Source organism: Mustela nigripes, chromosome 1, assembly GCF_022355385.1.
Source record: "Mustela nigripes isolate SB6536 chromosome 1, MUSNIG.SB6536, whole genome shotgun sequence".
NCBI classification, from domain to species: Eukaryota; Metazoa; Chordata; class Mammalia; order Carnivora; family Mustelidae; genus Mustela; species Mustela nigripes.
In genome coordinates this window covers 8,642,530-8,660,939 of record NC_081557.1, presented here as the reverse complement: position 1 = coordinate 8,660,939, position 18,410 = coordinate 8,642,530, and the positions used below count along the sequence as shown (strand labels likewise).

Genomic DNA, 18,410 nt, shown 5'->3' with positions numbered 1-18,410 from the left:
GGAGGAAGCAGGCTCCCTGCTGAGCAGAGAGCCTGATGTGGGACTCGATCCCAGGACCCTGAGATCATGACCTGAGCCGAAGGCAGCGGCTTAACCCACTGCGCCACCCAGGCGCCCCATATTTTTTTTTTTAAGAGTTCTTTTAGGGGTGCCTGGGTGTCTCAGTCCTTGAAGCAGCTGCCTTTGGCTCAGCTCACGATCCCAGGGTCCTGGTTCGAGCCCCGCATCAGGCTCCCGCCCAGTGGGGAGTTTGCTTCTCCCTCTTCCTCTGCCTCTAACCCCGGCTTGTACTCTCTCTCAGTCACTTTCTCTCTCTCAAATAAATGAATAAAATCTTAAAAATAAATATATTAAGAGTTCCTTTAGAGGTGCCTGCCAAAATCACTTACTGATAATCGGGTAGGGGACTTTGGAAGATTTCATATCATTTGCCAAAACAAAACAAAAACCCAGAAAAGTAAATATATTTTACAATAGAAATAGTATATCTCCAGGTAAATCATCTTTGGAAACATTGGCTTTGGCGACATTAAAATTGGAAATTCAGGGGACGCCTGGGTGGCTCAGTTGGTTAAGCTGCCGCCTTTGGCTAAGGTCAAGATCCCAGCGTCCTGGGATCGAGTCCCACATCGGGCTCCTTGCTCAGCGGGAGCCTGCTTCTCTGTCTCCCTCTGCCTGCCACTCTGTCTGCCTGTGTTCACTCTGACAAATAAAGAAAATCTTAAAAAAAAAGAAAAATTGAAATTCAGGAGTGCCTGGGTGGCTCAGTCAGTTAAGCATACAACTCTTATCTCTGAGTTTGAGCTCCATGTTGGGTGGAGAGATCACTTAGAAAAATAAATAGTTGGGATGCCTGGGGGGTTCAATTGGTTAAGCATCTGACTCTTGATTTTGGCCCAGGTCATGATCTTGGGGTCCTGAGATAGAGCCCCACATTGGACTTTACACTGGATGTGGAACCTGCTCGAGATTCTCTCTCTCCCTCTGCCCCTTCCCCCCAACCCACACCCAATCCCCAGCCTTGTGCATAAGCACATACACTCTTCTCTAAAGCAAGACAAAAATAGATAAATAGAAATCCAAAGCAAAGAACTGAAATGGTGACTTTTATGAAGCTAAGTCTGGCCAAATGTCTGGTGATTGAAGACACCATAGGCAGCAAATGAAATCATACTCTTAGAAAACTGCCAGTTAAGAAAAGATTTTAAATTTAAAAAAAAAAAAAAAAAAAAGAGGGGCACCTGGGTGGCTGAGTTCGTTAAGCTACTGCGTTCGGCTCAGGTCATGATCCTGGAGGCCTGGGATTAAGTCCTGTATCGGGCTCTCAGCTCCATGGGGAGTCTCCTTCTCTCTTGGACCTTCTCCCCTCTCATGCTCGCGCGCGCTCTCTCTCTCTCTAATAAATAAATAAAAATCTTGTTAAAAAGAAAGAAAGAAAATAATTAAAATCCTAAATTAGAATTAAAGCTCTAGAGTCATGTGGCTGGCTTAGTCAGTATGGCGTGCAGCTCTGGATCTTGGGGTTGTAAATTCGAACCCCACACTGAGCGTAGAGATTACTTAAAACAAAATTAAAAATCTTAAAAGAATTGTATCTCTAAAGCTGGAGAGCAAAAGGTGGTTGTCTGAAAACTAAATCTGCTTATAGCTCAAAAATAAAATTTCAGTGTGAAACTCTTGGTAGGCTGGAGCCCAACCCTTACCCCCATAAAAGGAAGCTGATTCTGGCTCAGTGAAATGCAGTGTCATCCAACAATTAGGACTGTCCAGCGATAGACTATGTTTCCTCTGGGGATAATGAGTTCTGTTTTTTTTTATGATTATTTATTTAATCTCTACACACAATGTGGGGCTTGAAGTCATGACCCTGAGGTCAAGAGTCATAAGCTCCACAGACTGAACCAGCCAGGCGCCCTAGGTTCTTCTTCAAGCAGGGGTTTCACACTGGCAATAGGAGGAGCCAATGCTGGACTAGGGGTTGGATGAGCTCACCTGTGGTTCCTTGAATTCACGGAGGAGACCATTGAGAAGCCCGGAAATTAGAAAATTCTCTATAGCTTACACCTCTATAGACCGGTAGAGACTGTTCCTGGCGACCAGCAGATACAGTGAGACAACCGTGGCCTTTCGTGTTGGCTGTTGTGCTATCTTCAACATCTCGCAGATTCCTAATTTCCACTGCCAGGGAAACTGGTGTCTCATGCTGGGAACTGAAAGCAAATGCTGGCTCTGGAGGAGAACCACACCAAACAACAAGTCATCTGACTTCTCAAGACCCTCTTTTAGGTGTTATACATGGCCAAGACTGTAACAATGGTTACTGTTTTCCAGACTGTCTAGAGAAATAGTATGCATGATATATACATGTAGACACCATATTATGTCTTGCTTTTAGGAACTGATGTTCTGAGGCAACTGATTTTATTTTTTCTCCCCACCCCCCTTTTTTAAAAGATTTTTTTTTTAAAGATTTTATTTATTTATTTATTTGACAGAGATCATAAGTAGGCAGAGAGACAGGCAGAGAGGGGGGGGAGCAGGCTCCCCACTGAGCAGAGAACCTGATGTAGGGCCCGATCCCAGGAAACTGGGATCATGACCTGAGCTGAAGGCAGAGGCTTTAACCCACTGAGCCACCCAGGCGCCCCCTTTTTTTTTAATATTTTATTTGAGGGGCACCTGGGTGGCTCAGGTCATGATCCCAGAGTCTTGGGATCAAGCCCTGGCATCGGGCTCCCCGCTGAGTAGGGAGCCTGCCTCTCCCTCTCCCCCTCCCCGGGCTTGTGTTCCCTCTCTTGCTGTCCAATAAATAAATAAATAAATAAATGTTTTTAAAAATGAATAAAAAAATAAAAATTTTGAGAGAAAAAGGGAAAGAGAGAGCACGTTCCAGAACACAAGTGGAGGAGGGGCAGAGGGAGCAGCAGACTTCCCCCACTGAGCAGGGAGCCCAATGTGGGGTCAACCCTAGGACCTTGGGATCATGACCTGAGCGGAGGGCAGATGCTTAACTGACTGAACCACCCAGCTGGCCAAAATTTACCCTTTTAAAGGCAACTGATTGTTTTTAGGCAACCAATAGTTACTCTAGGCAAAACATTGGAAAAGGTGTTCCACTCAGCCAGAACTTACCGTGTGTATGTATGTCTCGCCTTGTTACTGATGCCAAGGAATTAAAGTGGGAATATATATTTGCACAAATAAAATTAGCCATTTGGAAGACAAACTAAAAGGTCATTCCAACACAAGTGAAAGGCAAAGAATTCATCCAGCTGTGAAAATGTTAAGCATCAATGGTTTGCTTCCTTCAATGCCCCAGGTACGGAGTTTCCTTTGGCCAATCTCTGATGTTTGGTCCACCTTCCTCTAACTCAGAAACAGAAGCTCGCCGGCAAGAGCTTCCAATGCAGAGCAGTACAGATAAATACAAAAAGAGAGAAAATAAATTCAGAAAAGTGACTCATTTTCATCTTCTCCTAACTCTTCCTTGTTGCTTTTTTTGCACGCGATTCCTTATGTGCAGAACCGAGAAGGGTTTTTCGGGAGCCTTCCTACCCAATGGCACCACTGTTCACAGAGAACAGAAGAGGAGGCCCCTTCTGTTACCGGCCCAGAGATCCCAGAACCCACCTCAACACCCCAGGCCCCCCTTTCTCTGGGGTCTCTACTGCCAGTAACCACTGTGCGACCACAACTGAGTCATCTGACTTCTCAAGGCTGTCCTCATGCTTTTCAGGTGAGGGAGTTGGACTAGAGGAACTTCAAGATCATGTCAGCTGGAGTTCCTCGCTTTCATTGTGCCCAAGCCCCCATCTTTCCCGTACCACAGGCCTTCCTCCTCCTCCCCCCAAAACCCATCACCCCAGAGCTTCGTGTTTTCTGCCTTCGGGTTCCTCATCTTCAGGGACCTCAACCCACATCAGGACACACAGGCAACGATTTCAAGTCATCGGTAACAGTGTCTGTTGCTGAAACAGTCACCCCCAGACTTTCTATAATGGAAGCAGAGGCGAAGGGGCAAGGGAGCAAAGCCAAACACTCATGAGGATGAACGAGAAAACTGCTGGTTTTCTCAACAACGTTCTAATCCAGCACAGTGGGCATGGTGTTTGAAGCCCAGGACTCAAACTCTGGCTTGCCCCTTAACTCGCCCTTGTGACCCGCAATAGGTTGACCTGATTTTGGGGTCTCACATTTCCTTGCCTGTGGAAAAAGGAAAGGGGAGGGGCGTGCCAATACCTCATAAAGTTGTTGAGAATTAAGGATTTTTATGTATCCTCAGTATAGACCAGGTCCTGGGAGCTTAACTACAATGATAAACCATCACTGGATACGATTCCCTCATTAGTACATTTCTCCTAAGTCAAATCCGTATTGCCCTCTGCCTGTCCCACTTCTTCCCCTCAAAAGCAACCTAACCCTGAACCCTACCCCAGGTACAGAGGTCAGCTTCCTAAAAGATCGGCAGGAGAAGTATGAAAGAATCAGGAGGCATGCAGGTTTGTGGAATAAACCAGCCGACACGGGTCCAAAAAGATACTTTCACTGCTAGCTTTATGGTCCAGAAGGCAGGGTGGGAAGCAATTACAGCTCAGAAAAATGTGCCCTTGGAGAGGAGCTGACCGAGATGCACCCGCTCCAGAAAGTCCTGCTGTCTGGCTGGGTAAAGAAAAACCGGTGGGAAATCTCAGGCCTGCGCAAGAGGTTCATTCTGTTCCGCCAGCAGGGGGAAAGAAAAAGCTTCCAGTCTCTGCTGCCCCCTAATGATGGCAAGAGCAGGCCTAGCATCGGCTTCTGATGCTCCTGCAGGTGTCAGTTTTTGGGGCCGAGTACAAAATCTTTAGGTGGCCCTCCGCCACCGCCACCGCCGCCGCCGCCGCCACCGCTGTTCTGCTTGTCTGCTGTCGGGGAGCCGTGGAGGGGCTGCACTCCTAGGAGGGGGCCAGCCTCTGGATCCGGCTTGCTGCGTTTGGCCAGGTCCTCATTGTGAGCCTTGCGGATGTGTCGGTAGAGGTCCCCTGACTGGGTGTAGCTGCGCAGACAGTAGCGGCACTCGTAGGGTCGCTCACGTGTGTGCACCGTGGCATGTCGCCTTAGTGTGTAAGAACATGAGAAGGTCTTCCCACATGTCTTGCAAGTGGGCACGTCCTCGGTAAAAACCCCAAAACTTCCCGGGGTTGCTTCATACTCAGAAGGCAGGTAAAGTGGCTCATGCAGGGCCGCGGGCGCAGGCAAGGGCGATGTCACCAGTCCTCGGGGATACTGCCCTGGACCTGGCAGCAAATGGTAGGGTAGGTGAGGATCTGGGGGCAGGAAGTGATCACTTGGCCCCACCTCCTCCAGTCCGGCTGCTCTCGGCTCCTCAAAAGCCTCTGGCTGAGGGGGCTGTCCACCATACATTGCTCCCCCGGGCGGGAACAGTCCCTCGGGGCCCTGACGCTGTTCCTCGGACACATCGGGCTCCTCATCAGAAATCACAATAGCTTCTACTTTCACCTGGACCAGCTCAGCTTCTGCGGGCGCTGGAGCCTGCGATGGAACTGGGACAGGGACCGGGGCAGCTGCTGGAGCAGGAGGATAGAAGCCTTGCAGTGGTCCCCCAGCACCCCTTGGTTCCACCATCCTCAGACTCTCAGTACCCACATCAAGGGGAGCCAGAGGCTCTGCCGAAACTGTTGGAAGGCCTGAAGACAAGTAGTTTGAAGGAATGGTCTCTGTGGAGCTACTGGGGCTGGCGAGGGAGACATCAGCCACTGGTGCAGGAGGTGCCCGGAGATGTGGGGAGTCGACCTCCACGCCAGGCTGGGTCGTGTCAGCTCCCCCGGGCATTGGTGGCTCATCTGGAGGACAGACTGTCGGTGAGGGAGCTGCAGGGCCTTTCCATTCCCCTTTGCCCCAGGGGCCTGATGTCTCGGCAGATGCCAACGAAGGCTGGGGGCCACGGGAAGTGGGCAAAAACTCCAAACTAGGGGGCTGTGAGTTGGTTTCCTCCTCCTTCTTGGTACTGTCTGCCTCAGCCAGGGCCCGGGCTTGCAGCCGCCGCTTACACACTTTAACGATGTCATTCATGTGCAAGTAGCTGGCAGCCGCCAGCACATCCTCCACGGGGGTATCCCCCCTCAGGACCAGCTGGCCAGCATACATGAAGTCCAGAAGCAGCCCAAACGCTGGGGCCGTGACAATCTCATTGTGGATGCACACCAGATCCCTCTTGTCCAGTTCCCGCTCTTTGTAGAAAAGCTGGAAGAACGGGCTGCAGGAGGCCAGCACAGCCCGATGGGCCAAGAACTGGGTGCTACCCACCATTACGGTGCAGTCACAGAGGAAACCCTGGGACCGCTGCTCTCGCAGGCTCTGCAACAGCTGCTGGCTGTGTTCTGGGAACTCCATAGCACCCCACGAAGGGAAAAGGACCCTAGGAAGGGCCCCACCAGTGGCTCCCTGGGAAGAGAGGACAGTAGGTTAGGGCAGGTAACCTCCCCAGCAACCTTCACCTTAGCCTGAGATTTCACCTGCCACCCCAGAGCCTCTGGCAACACCGTCCTGGCCCCAAAACGCCCACTGAAACTACTACCCTTCTTTCTCCTAGGTCACACCCAGGGATCTCTTAGCCCCGCCCCTTCGGCTCAACCTTAGAAGCAGGCCCCGCCCCCACTCGTAAAACCACGCCCCGGAAGTCCCGCCCCCTAACCAGCCTACGCTTCCTCGATGCCCACCCAGTGGCTTCCAGCAGCTTCCCCAACTAGGAGTCTCTTTTGCTTCCAGGCCTTCCCGGGAGGTACCTCTACGCCCCACTCCAAAAACTCCCCTGAGCCTCTCTCCTCGCCTTCCAGGGGCTAAGAAGTCCTAGGGTGGGAACTAGCAGAGAAAGCCGATCCCTCACCCACCAGCGAGAAACCACCGGCGAGCTCCGCCCCCTCCCACCTCCTCAGTTTTAATTGGCTAAAATTGGCCTTCCCTGGGCACGGATTGGTTCACTGTCCACTAACCATCCCCCTGCTCTGAGCGGCGTCTGCAAGTGGGTGCCGGTGGCCGTTACTCCGGAAGCTAGGCGCAGGATTGGTTGGCGCTCCTGTCCTAAACTTTTCCTCGTCGTCCCGCCTTCTTTGCCCTAGAGACCTCCTGATTGGCTGAGCTTCATCTACCTGCGGCGGTAGGAGGGCGGGGAGCGGCTCTATGGAGATAAGCGCAAAGTCCTCTGGCTTGGGCTTGAGGCCCGCGGTTCTGCAAGGTGTTGTGCTCAGGGTGGCTGGGAAAGGGAGAACCCCCAAACCCTAATCTGATGGCTCCAGACCCCTGGGTCAGAAATGGTGGTGTCCTCTCACCTGATCATACCGTCCTTAGCCTAATTCCCGTAGTCAATTTACAATGAAGAGATTAGAGTGCCCTTCTCTGTCTGCAGGGGCCTGGGAGGTGCTGATGGAAGGGAGGGAGTGGGGGCATGCCCTTAAAATTTACCAGCACAGGAAAATAGGAGAATAAAGAGTGTGGTTACTCCCCCCCCACCACCTTGTTTTTTTTAAAGTAGGCTCGATGTCCAACATGGAACGTTTACTCAGGACCCTGAGACCAAGGATCATACGCTCCACCGACTAAGCTACAAGAACATGGTAGCATGGTTTTTGTTTTTGTTTTCGGGGGTTTTTCTTTTTTTTTTACTTTTTCCCCCCCTTTGAGTAAATCTTTTTTGAGGGTACCTCGGTAACCAGCAGAAGAAGGGGTATTAATTGGGAGTTATCAATACCTGTCTCTTCTCTGACCAGGGCAATGTGTTGACAGGGTTTCCATAGGGGTAACTCAGTGCCCTTCACCCCTTTTCTTTTTTTTTTTTTTTTTTTTTTTTTTTAAAGATTTTATTTATTTATTTGACAGAGAGAAATCACAAGTAGATGGAGAGGCAGGCAGAGAGAGAGAGAGGGAAGCAGGCTCCCTGCCGAGCAGAGAGCCCAATGCGGGACTCGATCCCAGGACCCTGAGATCATGACCTGAGCCGAAGGCAGCGGCTTAACCCACTGAGCCACCCAGGCGCCCCCCTTCACCCCTTTTCGCCCCTTCACCCATCACACTAAGTATTTTCACATTGTTCTGCAGACAAGCCCTCCAATGAGACCTAACCAGAAATTAAGGACATTAATCAACCTTTCATCCTTGTACTTGAGCCCTGTGGGCCATATTGACCTTGGCTTGAGATCCCATCTTTTCAAGATACCCTCCAAGTCACACTATATTGCACAGAAATTAAAATTAATGTAAGCAACATATCATTTTTGGGGGCACCTAGGTGGCTCAGTGGGTTAAGCCTCTGCCTTTGGCTCAGGTCATGATCTCAGGGTCGTGGGATTGAGCCCCACATCGGGCTCTCTGCTCAGCGGGGAGCCTGCTTCCTCCTCTCTCTGCCTGCCTCTCTGCCTACTTGTGATATCTCTCTCTCTCTCTGTCAAATAAATAAATAAAATCTTTTAAAAAAATCATTTTTGGGGAAAATATATTTTCAAACAAAAAATGTAGTGATAATTAGTGGCAATTTTTTATATTTCCACAAATTTCTTTAATGTCTGGCTTAATAGAAGACTGGTGGATTCTCACATCTGCTTCGGTTTTCAAGCTATTATGAGATATTGTGTTGATTATGTGAAGAAAATGCCTCACACAAGTATTAGTGCATGGAATTTCATTGGCCATGGAGACAACTTTGTGTTCTACTCTGAGTGGAATGGGAAACCATTGATGGTTATTTATTTTTTTTATATTTTATTTATTTATTTGACAGAGAGAGATCACAAGTAGACAGGCAAGCAGAGGGAGAGAGAGAGAGAGAAAAAGAAGCAGGCTCCCCGCTGAGCAGAGAGCCCGATGTGGGGCTCGATCCCAGGACCCTGAGATCATGACCTGAGCCAAAGGCAGAGGCTTAACCCACTGAGGCACCCAGGTGCCCCCATTGATGGGTTTTAAGTAGAGGAATCTTCTGATATGATTCTAGTTCTTAGAGGCTTATCCTGGCGACTCAGTGGAGAAGGAAGCATAGAGGATCAAAGTGGGAGGAAGGTGTGGGAAAGGTCCCAGAGGAGATGATGGTGCCTTGACAAATGTAGTGGTGGATGTAGCTGGAGAGAAATGCTAGGTCAACAGAATTTGCTAAAACAAGGGTAGGAAATTAGGAACAAGAGAAAAAAAAGTCAGAATTTTGGCATGAGCAGTGGTATGACTGGTAGAACCATTTTCTGAGAGGCGAGCAATGGGAAATAGAGAGTTCTGCTTCTGATCCTTTAAGTAGAGCTTCCTCTTAGCCAGTTAAGACTTGTGAGCCTGAAGATCAGGGGGAATGTTGGGGGTGGAGATACATGTTGGGGAATGTCATCAGTATATAGATGGTATATTTAAAACCAAGGGACTAGAAGGATCCCCCCTATACAGTAGAGGATTGCTGGAGTTGGTAAGCAGTAAAGTACATAGGCTGTTCAGGAAGGTGAAGCAGTTTGGTTTCTATAGGTTCAGAAGAGATCGGAATGAAGGTGAGTCAGAGTTTGGGCACAAAGACTGAGTGTGTGTCACACTCTGGGATTGCCATGCCTACTGGACCTAGGTTAAAAAAAATTTTATTTAAAGTAAGTTCTGTGTCCATCATGGGGCTTAAACTCATGACGTTGATATGAAGAATCACATGCTCTACTGACTGAGCCAGGCAGACACCCCTGAAATTTCTTGTTTTCGCTTTGCATTTGCCATGTTGCGGGGTGCCTGGGTGGCTCAGTTGGTTGGGCAACTCTTTTCGGCCCAGGTCGTGATTCCAGGGTCCTGGGATCAAGCCCTGCATCAGGCTCCTTGCTCCCAGGACCCGGGGACCACGACCTGAGCCAAAGGCAGACACCCAATGACTGTCGTAGAGGTTACAAAAATAAAATCTTAGGGGGACCTGGGTGGTTCAGTGTGCTAAGCCTCTGTCTTTGGCTCAGGTCATGATCTCAGGGTCCTGGAATGGAGCCCTGCATCAGGCTCTCCGCTCAGCAGGGAACCTGCTTCCCCCTCCCTCTCTGCCTGCCTACTTGTGATCTCTCTTTCTCTTTCTGTCAAATAAATAAATAAAAATCTTTAAAAAAAAATCTTAGTAAATAAATAAATACCAAAAGAAACCATACTTACAATAGCAATCCCTCCCCCCAAAAAAATCTTGAAAAGCTTTGCTTCTGTGTATTTGTGTATTAGTCGAAGTTAGATAACCATCTACCATTTTTTAGCATTTGTTAAGGTCTAACAGCATGCTAAAGATATAATCTCTAATTCCAAAATAGTCTTTCTGCTCTCCAGGGGGCCGAAATGACAGCTTCACCTTGGTTACATAACTTGGCCAAGGTCACACGGCTAATAAAAGGCAGAACTGGGGGTACCTGGGTGGTTCAGTGGGTTAGATCCTCTCTCTTCAGCTCGGGTCATGATCTCAGGGTCCTGAGATCAAGCCCTGCATCGGGCTCTCTGCCCGGCGGCGAGTCAGCTTCTCCCTCTCTCTCTGCCTGCCTCTCTGTCTATTTGTGATCTCTATCAAAATAAAATCTTAAAACATAAAAGGCAGAGCTGATACTGAGTTTAAGACTACTTTCAAAACCACACCCCTAACCATTCTGTAGATCTATCTTCCTAGAGTGTCTGCAGGGTGGTTTTCAGGGTTGTTGTAGTACCAATGGTCAGAGGATTTAGACTTGGTTGGGGGCAGAGGTATCCTAGTTGTTGGAAGAACAGTTGGCTCAGAGGGAGGAGTCCAGAACCAGGAAGAGGGCAGTGGGGATGGATGGTCTTGCTCAGATATCTTCCTCCAGCAGGACCTGCTACTACTGTTTGTCTTTAGAAAACAGTGACTGACATCACAAGGGCTCCTCTCTAAAAAGTGATAGCAGGGGCTACTGGGTGGCTCAGGGGGTTAAGCTTCTGCCTTTGGCTCAGGGTCCTGGGATCAAGCCCCACATCGGGCTCTCTGCTCAGCAGGGAGCCCGCTTCTCCCTCTCTCTTTGCCGGCCTGTCTGCCTACTTGTGATCTCTCTCTCTCTCTCTGTGTCAAATAAATAAATAAAATCTTTAAAAAAGAGAGAGAGAGAGAGATAGCAAATGATAACTGAATCTTCCAACAGACTTTCTTCATGTGCCAAATCTCAGTCCAGCTGGTTGGTAGCCATTGCTGTTCTCTTCCTTCCTAGCTTGTCTCTCTCTGATCCGGAGGCTTTGGAAGCAAAGGGATCAGGGCTTGGGGAGAATGTATCAAGGCCAGCCCAGGCCTGGGGAGCTCAGAGATAGACCAGGTTCAGCCAGTCTTTGCTGACAAAACCCAAAGGCAGAGAAACAAGAGGTGGTGAAGTAAGAAAGGAGTTTCAAGGAGGCTAACACTGGGGAAGACAGAAGCTTACCATCTCAAAGACTGTAGACTCTCTCCAAAGGACTGAAAATACTCCCACATTTCTATAAGGAAAATGCCAGACAAAGGCAGGTGGGTCAGGGGAGGTAGGTGGAGAAGGTCAAAGGGATCACTGTCTTGCCGGCAATCATGGGTGCGGTTTTGCGGGCTCTGGAGAGTCCCTAATGCAGGAAGGGGTGGTTTTGGTTTCCATCAAGGGATGCTTTGCCCTCAGGGTCTTCCGCTTGAGCCAAGAGACGTGCTGGAATGAAGACCCCAACTAGAAAGTTTGAGGTCAAGATGGAGGCTACAGCCCTCTTTTACCCTGGGAAACCATTGGGTTACAAAAAGGGGAGAGACATTAGACTTGAGTCTTGGATACATCAGTCTTGGCAAATAAGTGCATAAAAAATGTTCCACAGGGCGCCTGGGTGGCTCAGTGGGTTAAGCCTCTGCCTTTGGCTCGGGTCATGATCTCAGGGTCCTGGGATTGAGTCCCGCATCGGGCTCTGTGCTCAGCGGGGAGCCTGCTTCCTCCTCTCTCTCTCTCTGCCTGCCTCTCTGCCTTCTTGTGATCTCTCTCTGTCAAATAAATAAATAAAATCTTTAAAGAAAAATGTTCGACATCATTAGTCATTAGGGAAGTGAAAATTAAAACTACAATGAGCTACTATACACGTTTACTAGAATAGCTAAATAAAGAAGCCTTGCTGACGGTGTCAAGTGCTGGTGAAGATATCAGAGCAACTGGATTTAGCCTGCATATGCAATTATAGTATTTTACCATATTTTACCACACAGACACAATAGGTGTAAATTAACGCAAAAGCATTGATAATAGTAAACTGTGGGAAAATAACTAGGAAGAGATGAGGGTTTTTTTTTTTAAGATTTTGTTGTACTCTTTAAAGAAATTTCTCTACCCAGGGGAGCCTGGGTGGCTCAGTGGGTTAAAGCCTCTGCCTTGGGCTCCTGTCATGATCCCAGGGTTCTGGGATCAAGCCCTGCATCGGGCTCTCTGCTCAGCAGGGAGCCTGCTTCCCCCTCTCTCTCTGCCTGCCTCTCTGCCTACTTGTGATCTCTGTCTGTCAAATAAATAAAGAAAATCTTTAAGAAAGAAAGAAAGAAATCTCTCTGCCCAACATGGCGCTTGAACTTATAACCCCAAGATTAAGAGTCATATGCTCGGGCGCCTGGGTGGCTCAGTGGGTTAAGCTGCTGCCTTCGGCTCAGGTCATGGTCTCAGGGTCCTGGGATCGAGTCCCACATCGGGCTCTCTGCTCAGCAGGGGGCCTGCTTGCTTCCCTTTCTCCCTCTCTGCCTGCCTCTCTGCCTACTTGTGATCTCTCTCTGTCAAATAAATAAATAAAATCTTAAAAAAAAAAAAAAAGAGTCATACGCTCTACCAACTGAACTAGCCAGGCACCCCAGGCCCAGGAACTGATGAGTAGTAAGTATCTATTAATAATTCTGACTCTAAATACAGTGTTTGTTTCCCCCAAACACATGCATATCAAGTAATTCTCAAATACCAGCTGAGTGTTCTACAATTCAGTTCAATTCTGAAACCATCTACATGGTAATAATATGGGGTTCCACAGGTTAAGGGCTCAGTCCAGTAAGAATGTTCCCTGTCCCCGCCCCCCTGCCCCCTGTAGATGCCAACTGGAAGTCCACATTGTCACCTGAGCTCACCTACTGGCTATACATTCTCCAAAGACTCTTTCTTGGGTTTAGTCAATGTGTTAGAGTGGCTCATGAAACACAAAGATACATTGCACTTACTAGATGTCAGGTTTATTATAAAACAATATAGAACTCAGGAAGAGTTGCATAGGGCAAGGTATGGGGTATGGGAAAAGGGTATGGAACTTCTAAGCTCTCTTTTAGGGCACTTCTCAATCAGTGTCTTCAGGTATTTGCTGATCTTAGAAGCTACCTGAACTCCAACCTTTTCGGTTTTTGTGGAGGCCTCAGTACACACACACCATGGATGAACTTGTTGGCCAAAGGTCAAGGATTCAACCTCCAGCCCCTCTCCTTTCCCTGGAGGTCAGGGGGTTGAGACAGAAAGATCCAACCTTTCAGTCATCAGGTTGGTTCCCCAGCACCCAGTCCCTATTATAAGGTGATTTTCAGATGTTATCTCATTAACATAAACTTGGGTTTGAGAGGGGTTTGTTATGAATATCAAGAAGACACCTTTTAACACCGTTATCACTTAGGAAACTCTAAGTCTTTTAGGAGCTCAGGGCCAGTGCTCGCTTCGGCAGCACATATACTAAAATAGGAGCTCTGGGCCAGGAACAGAGAAGACCAAAAATGTATTTTGTAAGGGCCTATTCCGCCAGAGCAGCCCCACCCTGGTTGAACTGCCATTTTGTTATAAAACTTAAATTGACCCTGCCCCCCGCCAGGGGAATTTACTTAAAAGCAAGTCCGGGGGGGTGCCTGGGTGGCTCAGTGGGTTAAAGCCTCTGCCTTCAGCTCAGGTCATGATCTCAGGGTCATGGGATCGAGTCCAGCATCAGGCTCTCTGCTCGGCAGGGAGCCTGCTTCCTCCTCTCTCTGCCTTCCTCTCTGCCTACTTCTGATCTGTCTCTGTCAAAGGAATAAATAAAATTAAAAAAAAAAAAAAAAAAAAAGCAAGTCCGGGAAACCAGTCCCACGTAAGGAAGTCTAAGTACAAGGGTGGGTCAGGCCTGGTGGAGGTATTCAATCAGTGGGGGCACATACTGTCTTCTAGCTACCAAGGAGTATGGGCCCCGCCCTTTGGGAGCCTTTTGGCGCCAATCCTTACCAAGGTGTGATAGGCTGGTTCAAATGTCTACTAGGGTAAATTGTAATTCAGCTTGTCACCTAGCATCACTGTGGAGTTTCCTGTGTGTGTTATAATCTCATTGGCCGCCTGTGTGTTGCCAGGCCCAACCACATGGACTTTGCTCTATAAAAGTTAGTCTGGAAAGCAGGGAGGGGCAGCCCCGACCCGTCTGTTTGACGGTCGGGGCTGTTTCCTGATGCTTGGCGCGAAATAAAGCTTTGCTTGACCTTCGCTTTGTATCAGTCTCCTTTAATCACGGACCCATTATTGGGGTACCCAATTTTGGGGGGACCCAACAATTTCTTATTATAAATTACAATTATCATAGTTACCTTTGGGTTTTTTTCCCTAACTTTTTATTATGAACAATATCCAACACAATTAGAAGGAGACACGTAAGAAACCAATATTAGGGGCGCCTGGGTGGCTCAGTGGGTTAAAGCCTCTGCTTTCGGCTCAGGTTATGATCTCCGGGTCCTGGGATGGAGTCCCCCATCGGGCTCTCTGCTCAGCAGGGAGCCTGCTTCCTCCCCTCTCTCTCTGCCTGCCTCTCCGACTACTTATGATCTCTGTCAAATAAATAAATAAATAAAATCTTTAAAAAAAAAAACACCAATATTACCGATCATCCAGCTTCAACAGTTATCAGTGCCTTGCCAAACTTGCTTCATCTGTAACTCTGATGTGAGAAACAAAGGCAGAAAGAAATATAGATAAAATTAAATGTCCTTATTGGGCGCCTCCGTGGCTCAGTGGGTTAAAGCCTCTGCCTTTGGCTCTGGTCGTGGTTCCAGGATCCTGGGATTGAGCCCTGCATTGAGCCCACATGGGGCTCTCTGCTCGGCGGGGGGCCTGCTTCCCCTTCTCTCTCTGCCTGTCTCTCTGCCTACTTGTGATCTCTGTCTGTCAAATAAATAAAAATCTTAAAAAAATTAAATGTCCTTATAAATTGCAGCCCACTGACAAATACTTTAAATAGGCAGATTATAACATTCTTCCAGGATCCTGAGTCTTCTTTAGCATATGAAAGTCCTTTTAGAATTTCCCTTATCTTTACTTGCCCCCAATTCAAGGTTGTAATCTGTTGTTCCTCACAGTCCAAACCTATCAGTGGCAGCTCTTTCTGCCCAGCGGTTCTGTCCCCTGTGCTTTAATAAAGCCACTTTTTTTGCACCTAAGACATCTCAAGAATTCTTTTCTGGACATCAACTCTGGACCCCACCAACCTCATCAACAGTCCAAAAATAGAAACAAACAAAAAAAAAACAAAAAAACAAAAACAAAAAAAAATCACCTCTGCCTTTAAAATATATATATATTAATTCATTTGTTCATGATAGAAAGCATGAAGGGGAGGGATGGGGGAGAGGGAGTGAGAATCTCAAGTAGACTCCATGCTGAGCGGGGAGCCCTACAGGAGGCTTGATCTCACAACAATGAGATCATGATCTAAGCCAAAACCAAGAGTTGGACACTTAACTAACTGTGCCACCCAGGCACCCCCGCCTTTTTTTTTTAAGTACAATTAATCTAATTGTAAGTTATAATAATAAACAGCATTAAATGTTTAATAAAGGCTGTATTTAACAGCTTGCTTGCAAAATTTCTCAAATAGTAAGAACTGGCTCGGGGCACTTGGCGGCTCAGTCGGCAGAGTATGCAACTTGATCTTGGGGTTGTACGTTCGAGCCCCCACCCCCTATCAAACACGTGTACTGTCTCTTAAAAAAAAAAATGCTTGGAAGTGAGAAAGGCACTTGTAAATGCCTTGGTTTGGGTAGGGACCTACTTAGCCAGATCGACTCCATCTCGGTTAAACAGCCATTTTGTTGTTTATGCAGTAAAACTTAAACTGACCCTGCCCACCTCCCAGGAGAACTTACTTAAAAGCAAGTCTGGGAAACCAGTAAAATATGGTAGACCAGTCCCTGATAACAGAGCCCAAATACAAGGACCAGTCAGGTCAGGTAGAGATAACAGCCCAGAATGCAAGGACAAGTCCTGCCAGGTGAAGACAATCTCATTGGCCAGGCTCAACCACATGGCCTTTGCTCTATAATAGCTAGTCTGTGGGGGTGCCTGGGTGGCTCAGTTGGTTGAAGCCTCTGCCTTCTGCTCAGATCATGATCTCAGGGTCCTGGGATGGAGTCCCACATCAGGCTCTCTGCTCAGCAGGGAGCCTGCTTCCTCCTCTCTCTCTCTGCCTGCCTCTCTGCCTACTTGTGATCTCTGTCTGTCAAATAAATAAATAAATAAATAAATAAATAAATAAAATCTTAAAAAAAAAAAAAAAAGCTAGTCTGTGAAGCAGGGGGTCGTGGCTCTCTCCTTAAGAGACAGCCCCGACCGTTTGATTCTCGGTGCTGGCACAAAATAAAGCTTTGCTTGACCTTCGCTTTGTATCTTTCCCATCACATCAGTTTGGACTCCCGCAGTCCCTTCAGAGTGGTAACAGAGGGAGTATCCGAGGTTTTGGGCTTTCCTCATTTCATCCCTCTTGGAAAGAGCTTCCTAACTCCCAGCCCCCAAATAACTGACTTGTCCCATTTCACCCTGGGGACCAAGTGCCTGATAAGAGCTGGTCTGGGAAGGCCCACACACACGGGTTTCAGCAACTCCGATAGCTAAGTGAAGCCTAGAGCCACTGTTCCAGATCCATCATTCCTGGTCAAACACTGGTCCCCAGTGGAGCCTAACAACAAGGAACCAAAATCCTTCTGTGAACCTAAAGAGGACCTCAAACTAGTCTTGAAGCAAGAAGACACAGATAAGTCTTTTTCCTTTCGCCTGCTGTCTCCTCACAGCATGTGGGGAGTTCACGAAAACATGCTCTATTTCTTGCTGGACCCCTGGCTGTACTCGCTCTTGCATTGTGCATTTGGCCTTGCCTCCTAAATGCCCTGACCCACTTTAGATCTTCCAGAATAAAGGTCGTTGAACTCCAAATGGTGGTGGTTCAGAAGGAGCCTCACGTGGAGATCAAACTAGACACCTGCAGGGGACCCCGTGACAGATCCTGATGAGAGGAGCCCTGACTACTGTCCCATCCATGCCCCTGACCAGCGGGAAGGAGCTTCGATCGGTCGTCACCCTTTTTCCCTGACAGTAGTTAGGGTTACCTCTTTAGAGGAGGGAATGATGAAGGATAATTGCAAAGCAGGCAGGCAGGAACAAGGCCCCCCGCCCCTACCTTAAGAGGAAACCACTCTTTAAAGGATTTTACACGGCTCTGGAAGGAGCCCTCCACTCTTCCCCATAGGACAGGTGACAAAAGCCTGATTGGATGACAGGCACAGAGGGTTAATCAGATGAACACAGCCAATAAGCTCGTACAAACCCCTAGACTTAGAAACTGGTGGCAACGTCTATGGGTCCCCTTCCCCCTCGGGAAGGTTGTACTACCACTTTGATATTGCTCAATAAACCTTGCTTTGCTGCATGCCAAAAAAAAAAAAAGCTCTTGTAGCTTGTTCCAGCACCCCATTGTCCTTAAGTTTGCCTTTGAGGGGTCCACAATAGCCAAACTATGGAAAGAACCCAGATGTCCAGGAACAGATGAATGGATAAAGAAGACGTGGTGCTGGGGCACCTGGGGGGCTCAGTAGATTAAAGCCTCTGCCTTTGGCTCAGGTCATGATCTCAGGTTCCTGGGATCGAGCTCTACAACAGGCTCTCTGCTCATCAGGGAGCCTGCTTCCCCCTCTCTCTCTGCCTGCCTCTCTGCCTACTTGTGATCTCTGTCTGTCAAAAACAATAAAATATTAAAAAAAAAAAAGATGTGGTAAATATATATGTGTATACACACACACACACACACACACACACAATGGAATACTACTCAGCCATCAAAAAATTGAAACCTTGCCATTTGCAAGGATGTGGTTGGAATTAGAAGGTATTATGCCAACCAAAATAAGTCAATAAGAGGAAGACAATTATCACATGATCTCGCTCATATGTGAGATTTAAGAAACAAAACAAAAGGATCATAGGGAAAGAGGAAAAAATAAAACAAGACAAAATCAGAGAGGGAGACAAACCGTTAGAGACTCTTTTTTTTTTTTTTTAAAGATTTTATTTATTTGTCAGAGAGAGCAAGCGAGAGCGAGCACAGGCAGACAGAGTGGAAGGCAGAGTCAGACGGAGAAGCAGGCTCCCTGCGGAGCAAGGAGCCCGATATGGGACTCCATCCCAGGACGCTGGGATCAT

General features: G+C 47.9%; 1 protein-coding gene across 2 annotated transcripts; it reads right to left on the bottom strand.

Annotated features, from left to right (window-relative positions):
• Positions 1 to 4,479: 4,479 nt before the first annotated feature.
• ZBTB3 (zinc finger and BTB domain containing 3) lies at positions 4,480 to 7,094 on the bottom strand. 2 transcript variants are annotated; one of them, XM_059384502.1, is made up of 2 exons: positions 6,888 to 7,094; positions 4,480 to 6,441 (listed from the first exon to the last, which is right to left on the bottom strand). In XM_059384502.1, exon 2 carries the CDS (start codon positions 6,388 to 6,390, stop codon positions 4,813 to 4,815), a length of 1,578 nt encoding a protein of 525 aa, XP_059240485.1. In that variant the 5' UTR covers positions 6,391 to 6,441; positions 6,888 to 7,094; the 3' UTR covers positions 4,480 to 4,812. The 2 variants fall into 2 exon arrangements, with proteins under 2 accessions (XP_059240485.1, XP_059240550.1); XM_059384567.1 differs by lacking the exon at positions 6,888 to 7,094 and adding an exon at positions 6,783 to 6,875.
• Positions 7,095 to 18,410: the final 11,316 nt, after the last annotated feature.

Excerpts from the sequence above, each read along its gene's own strand:
- ZBTB3 (XM_059384502.1), bottom strand. The coding sequence starts at position 6,390 with ATGGAGTTCCCAGAACACAGCCAGCAGCTGTTGCAGAGCCTGCGAGAG.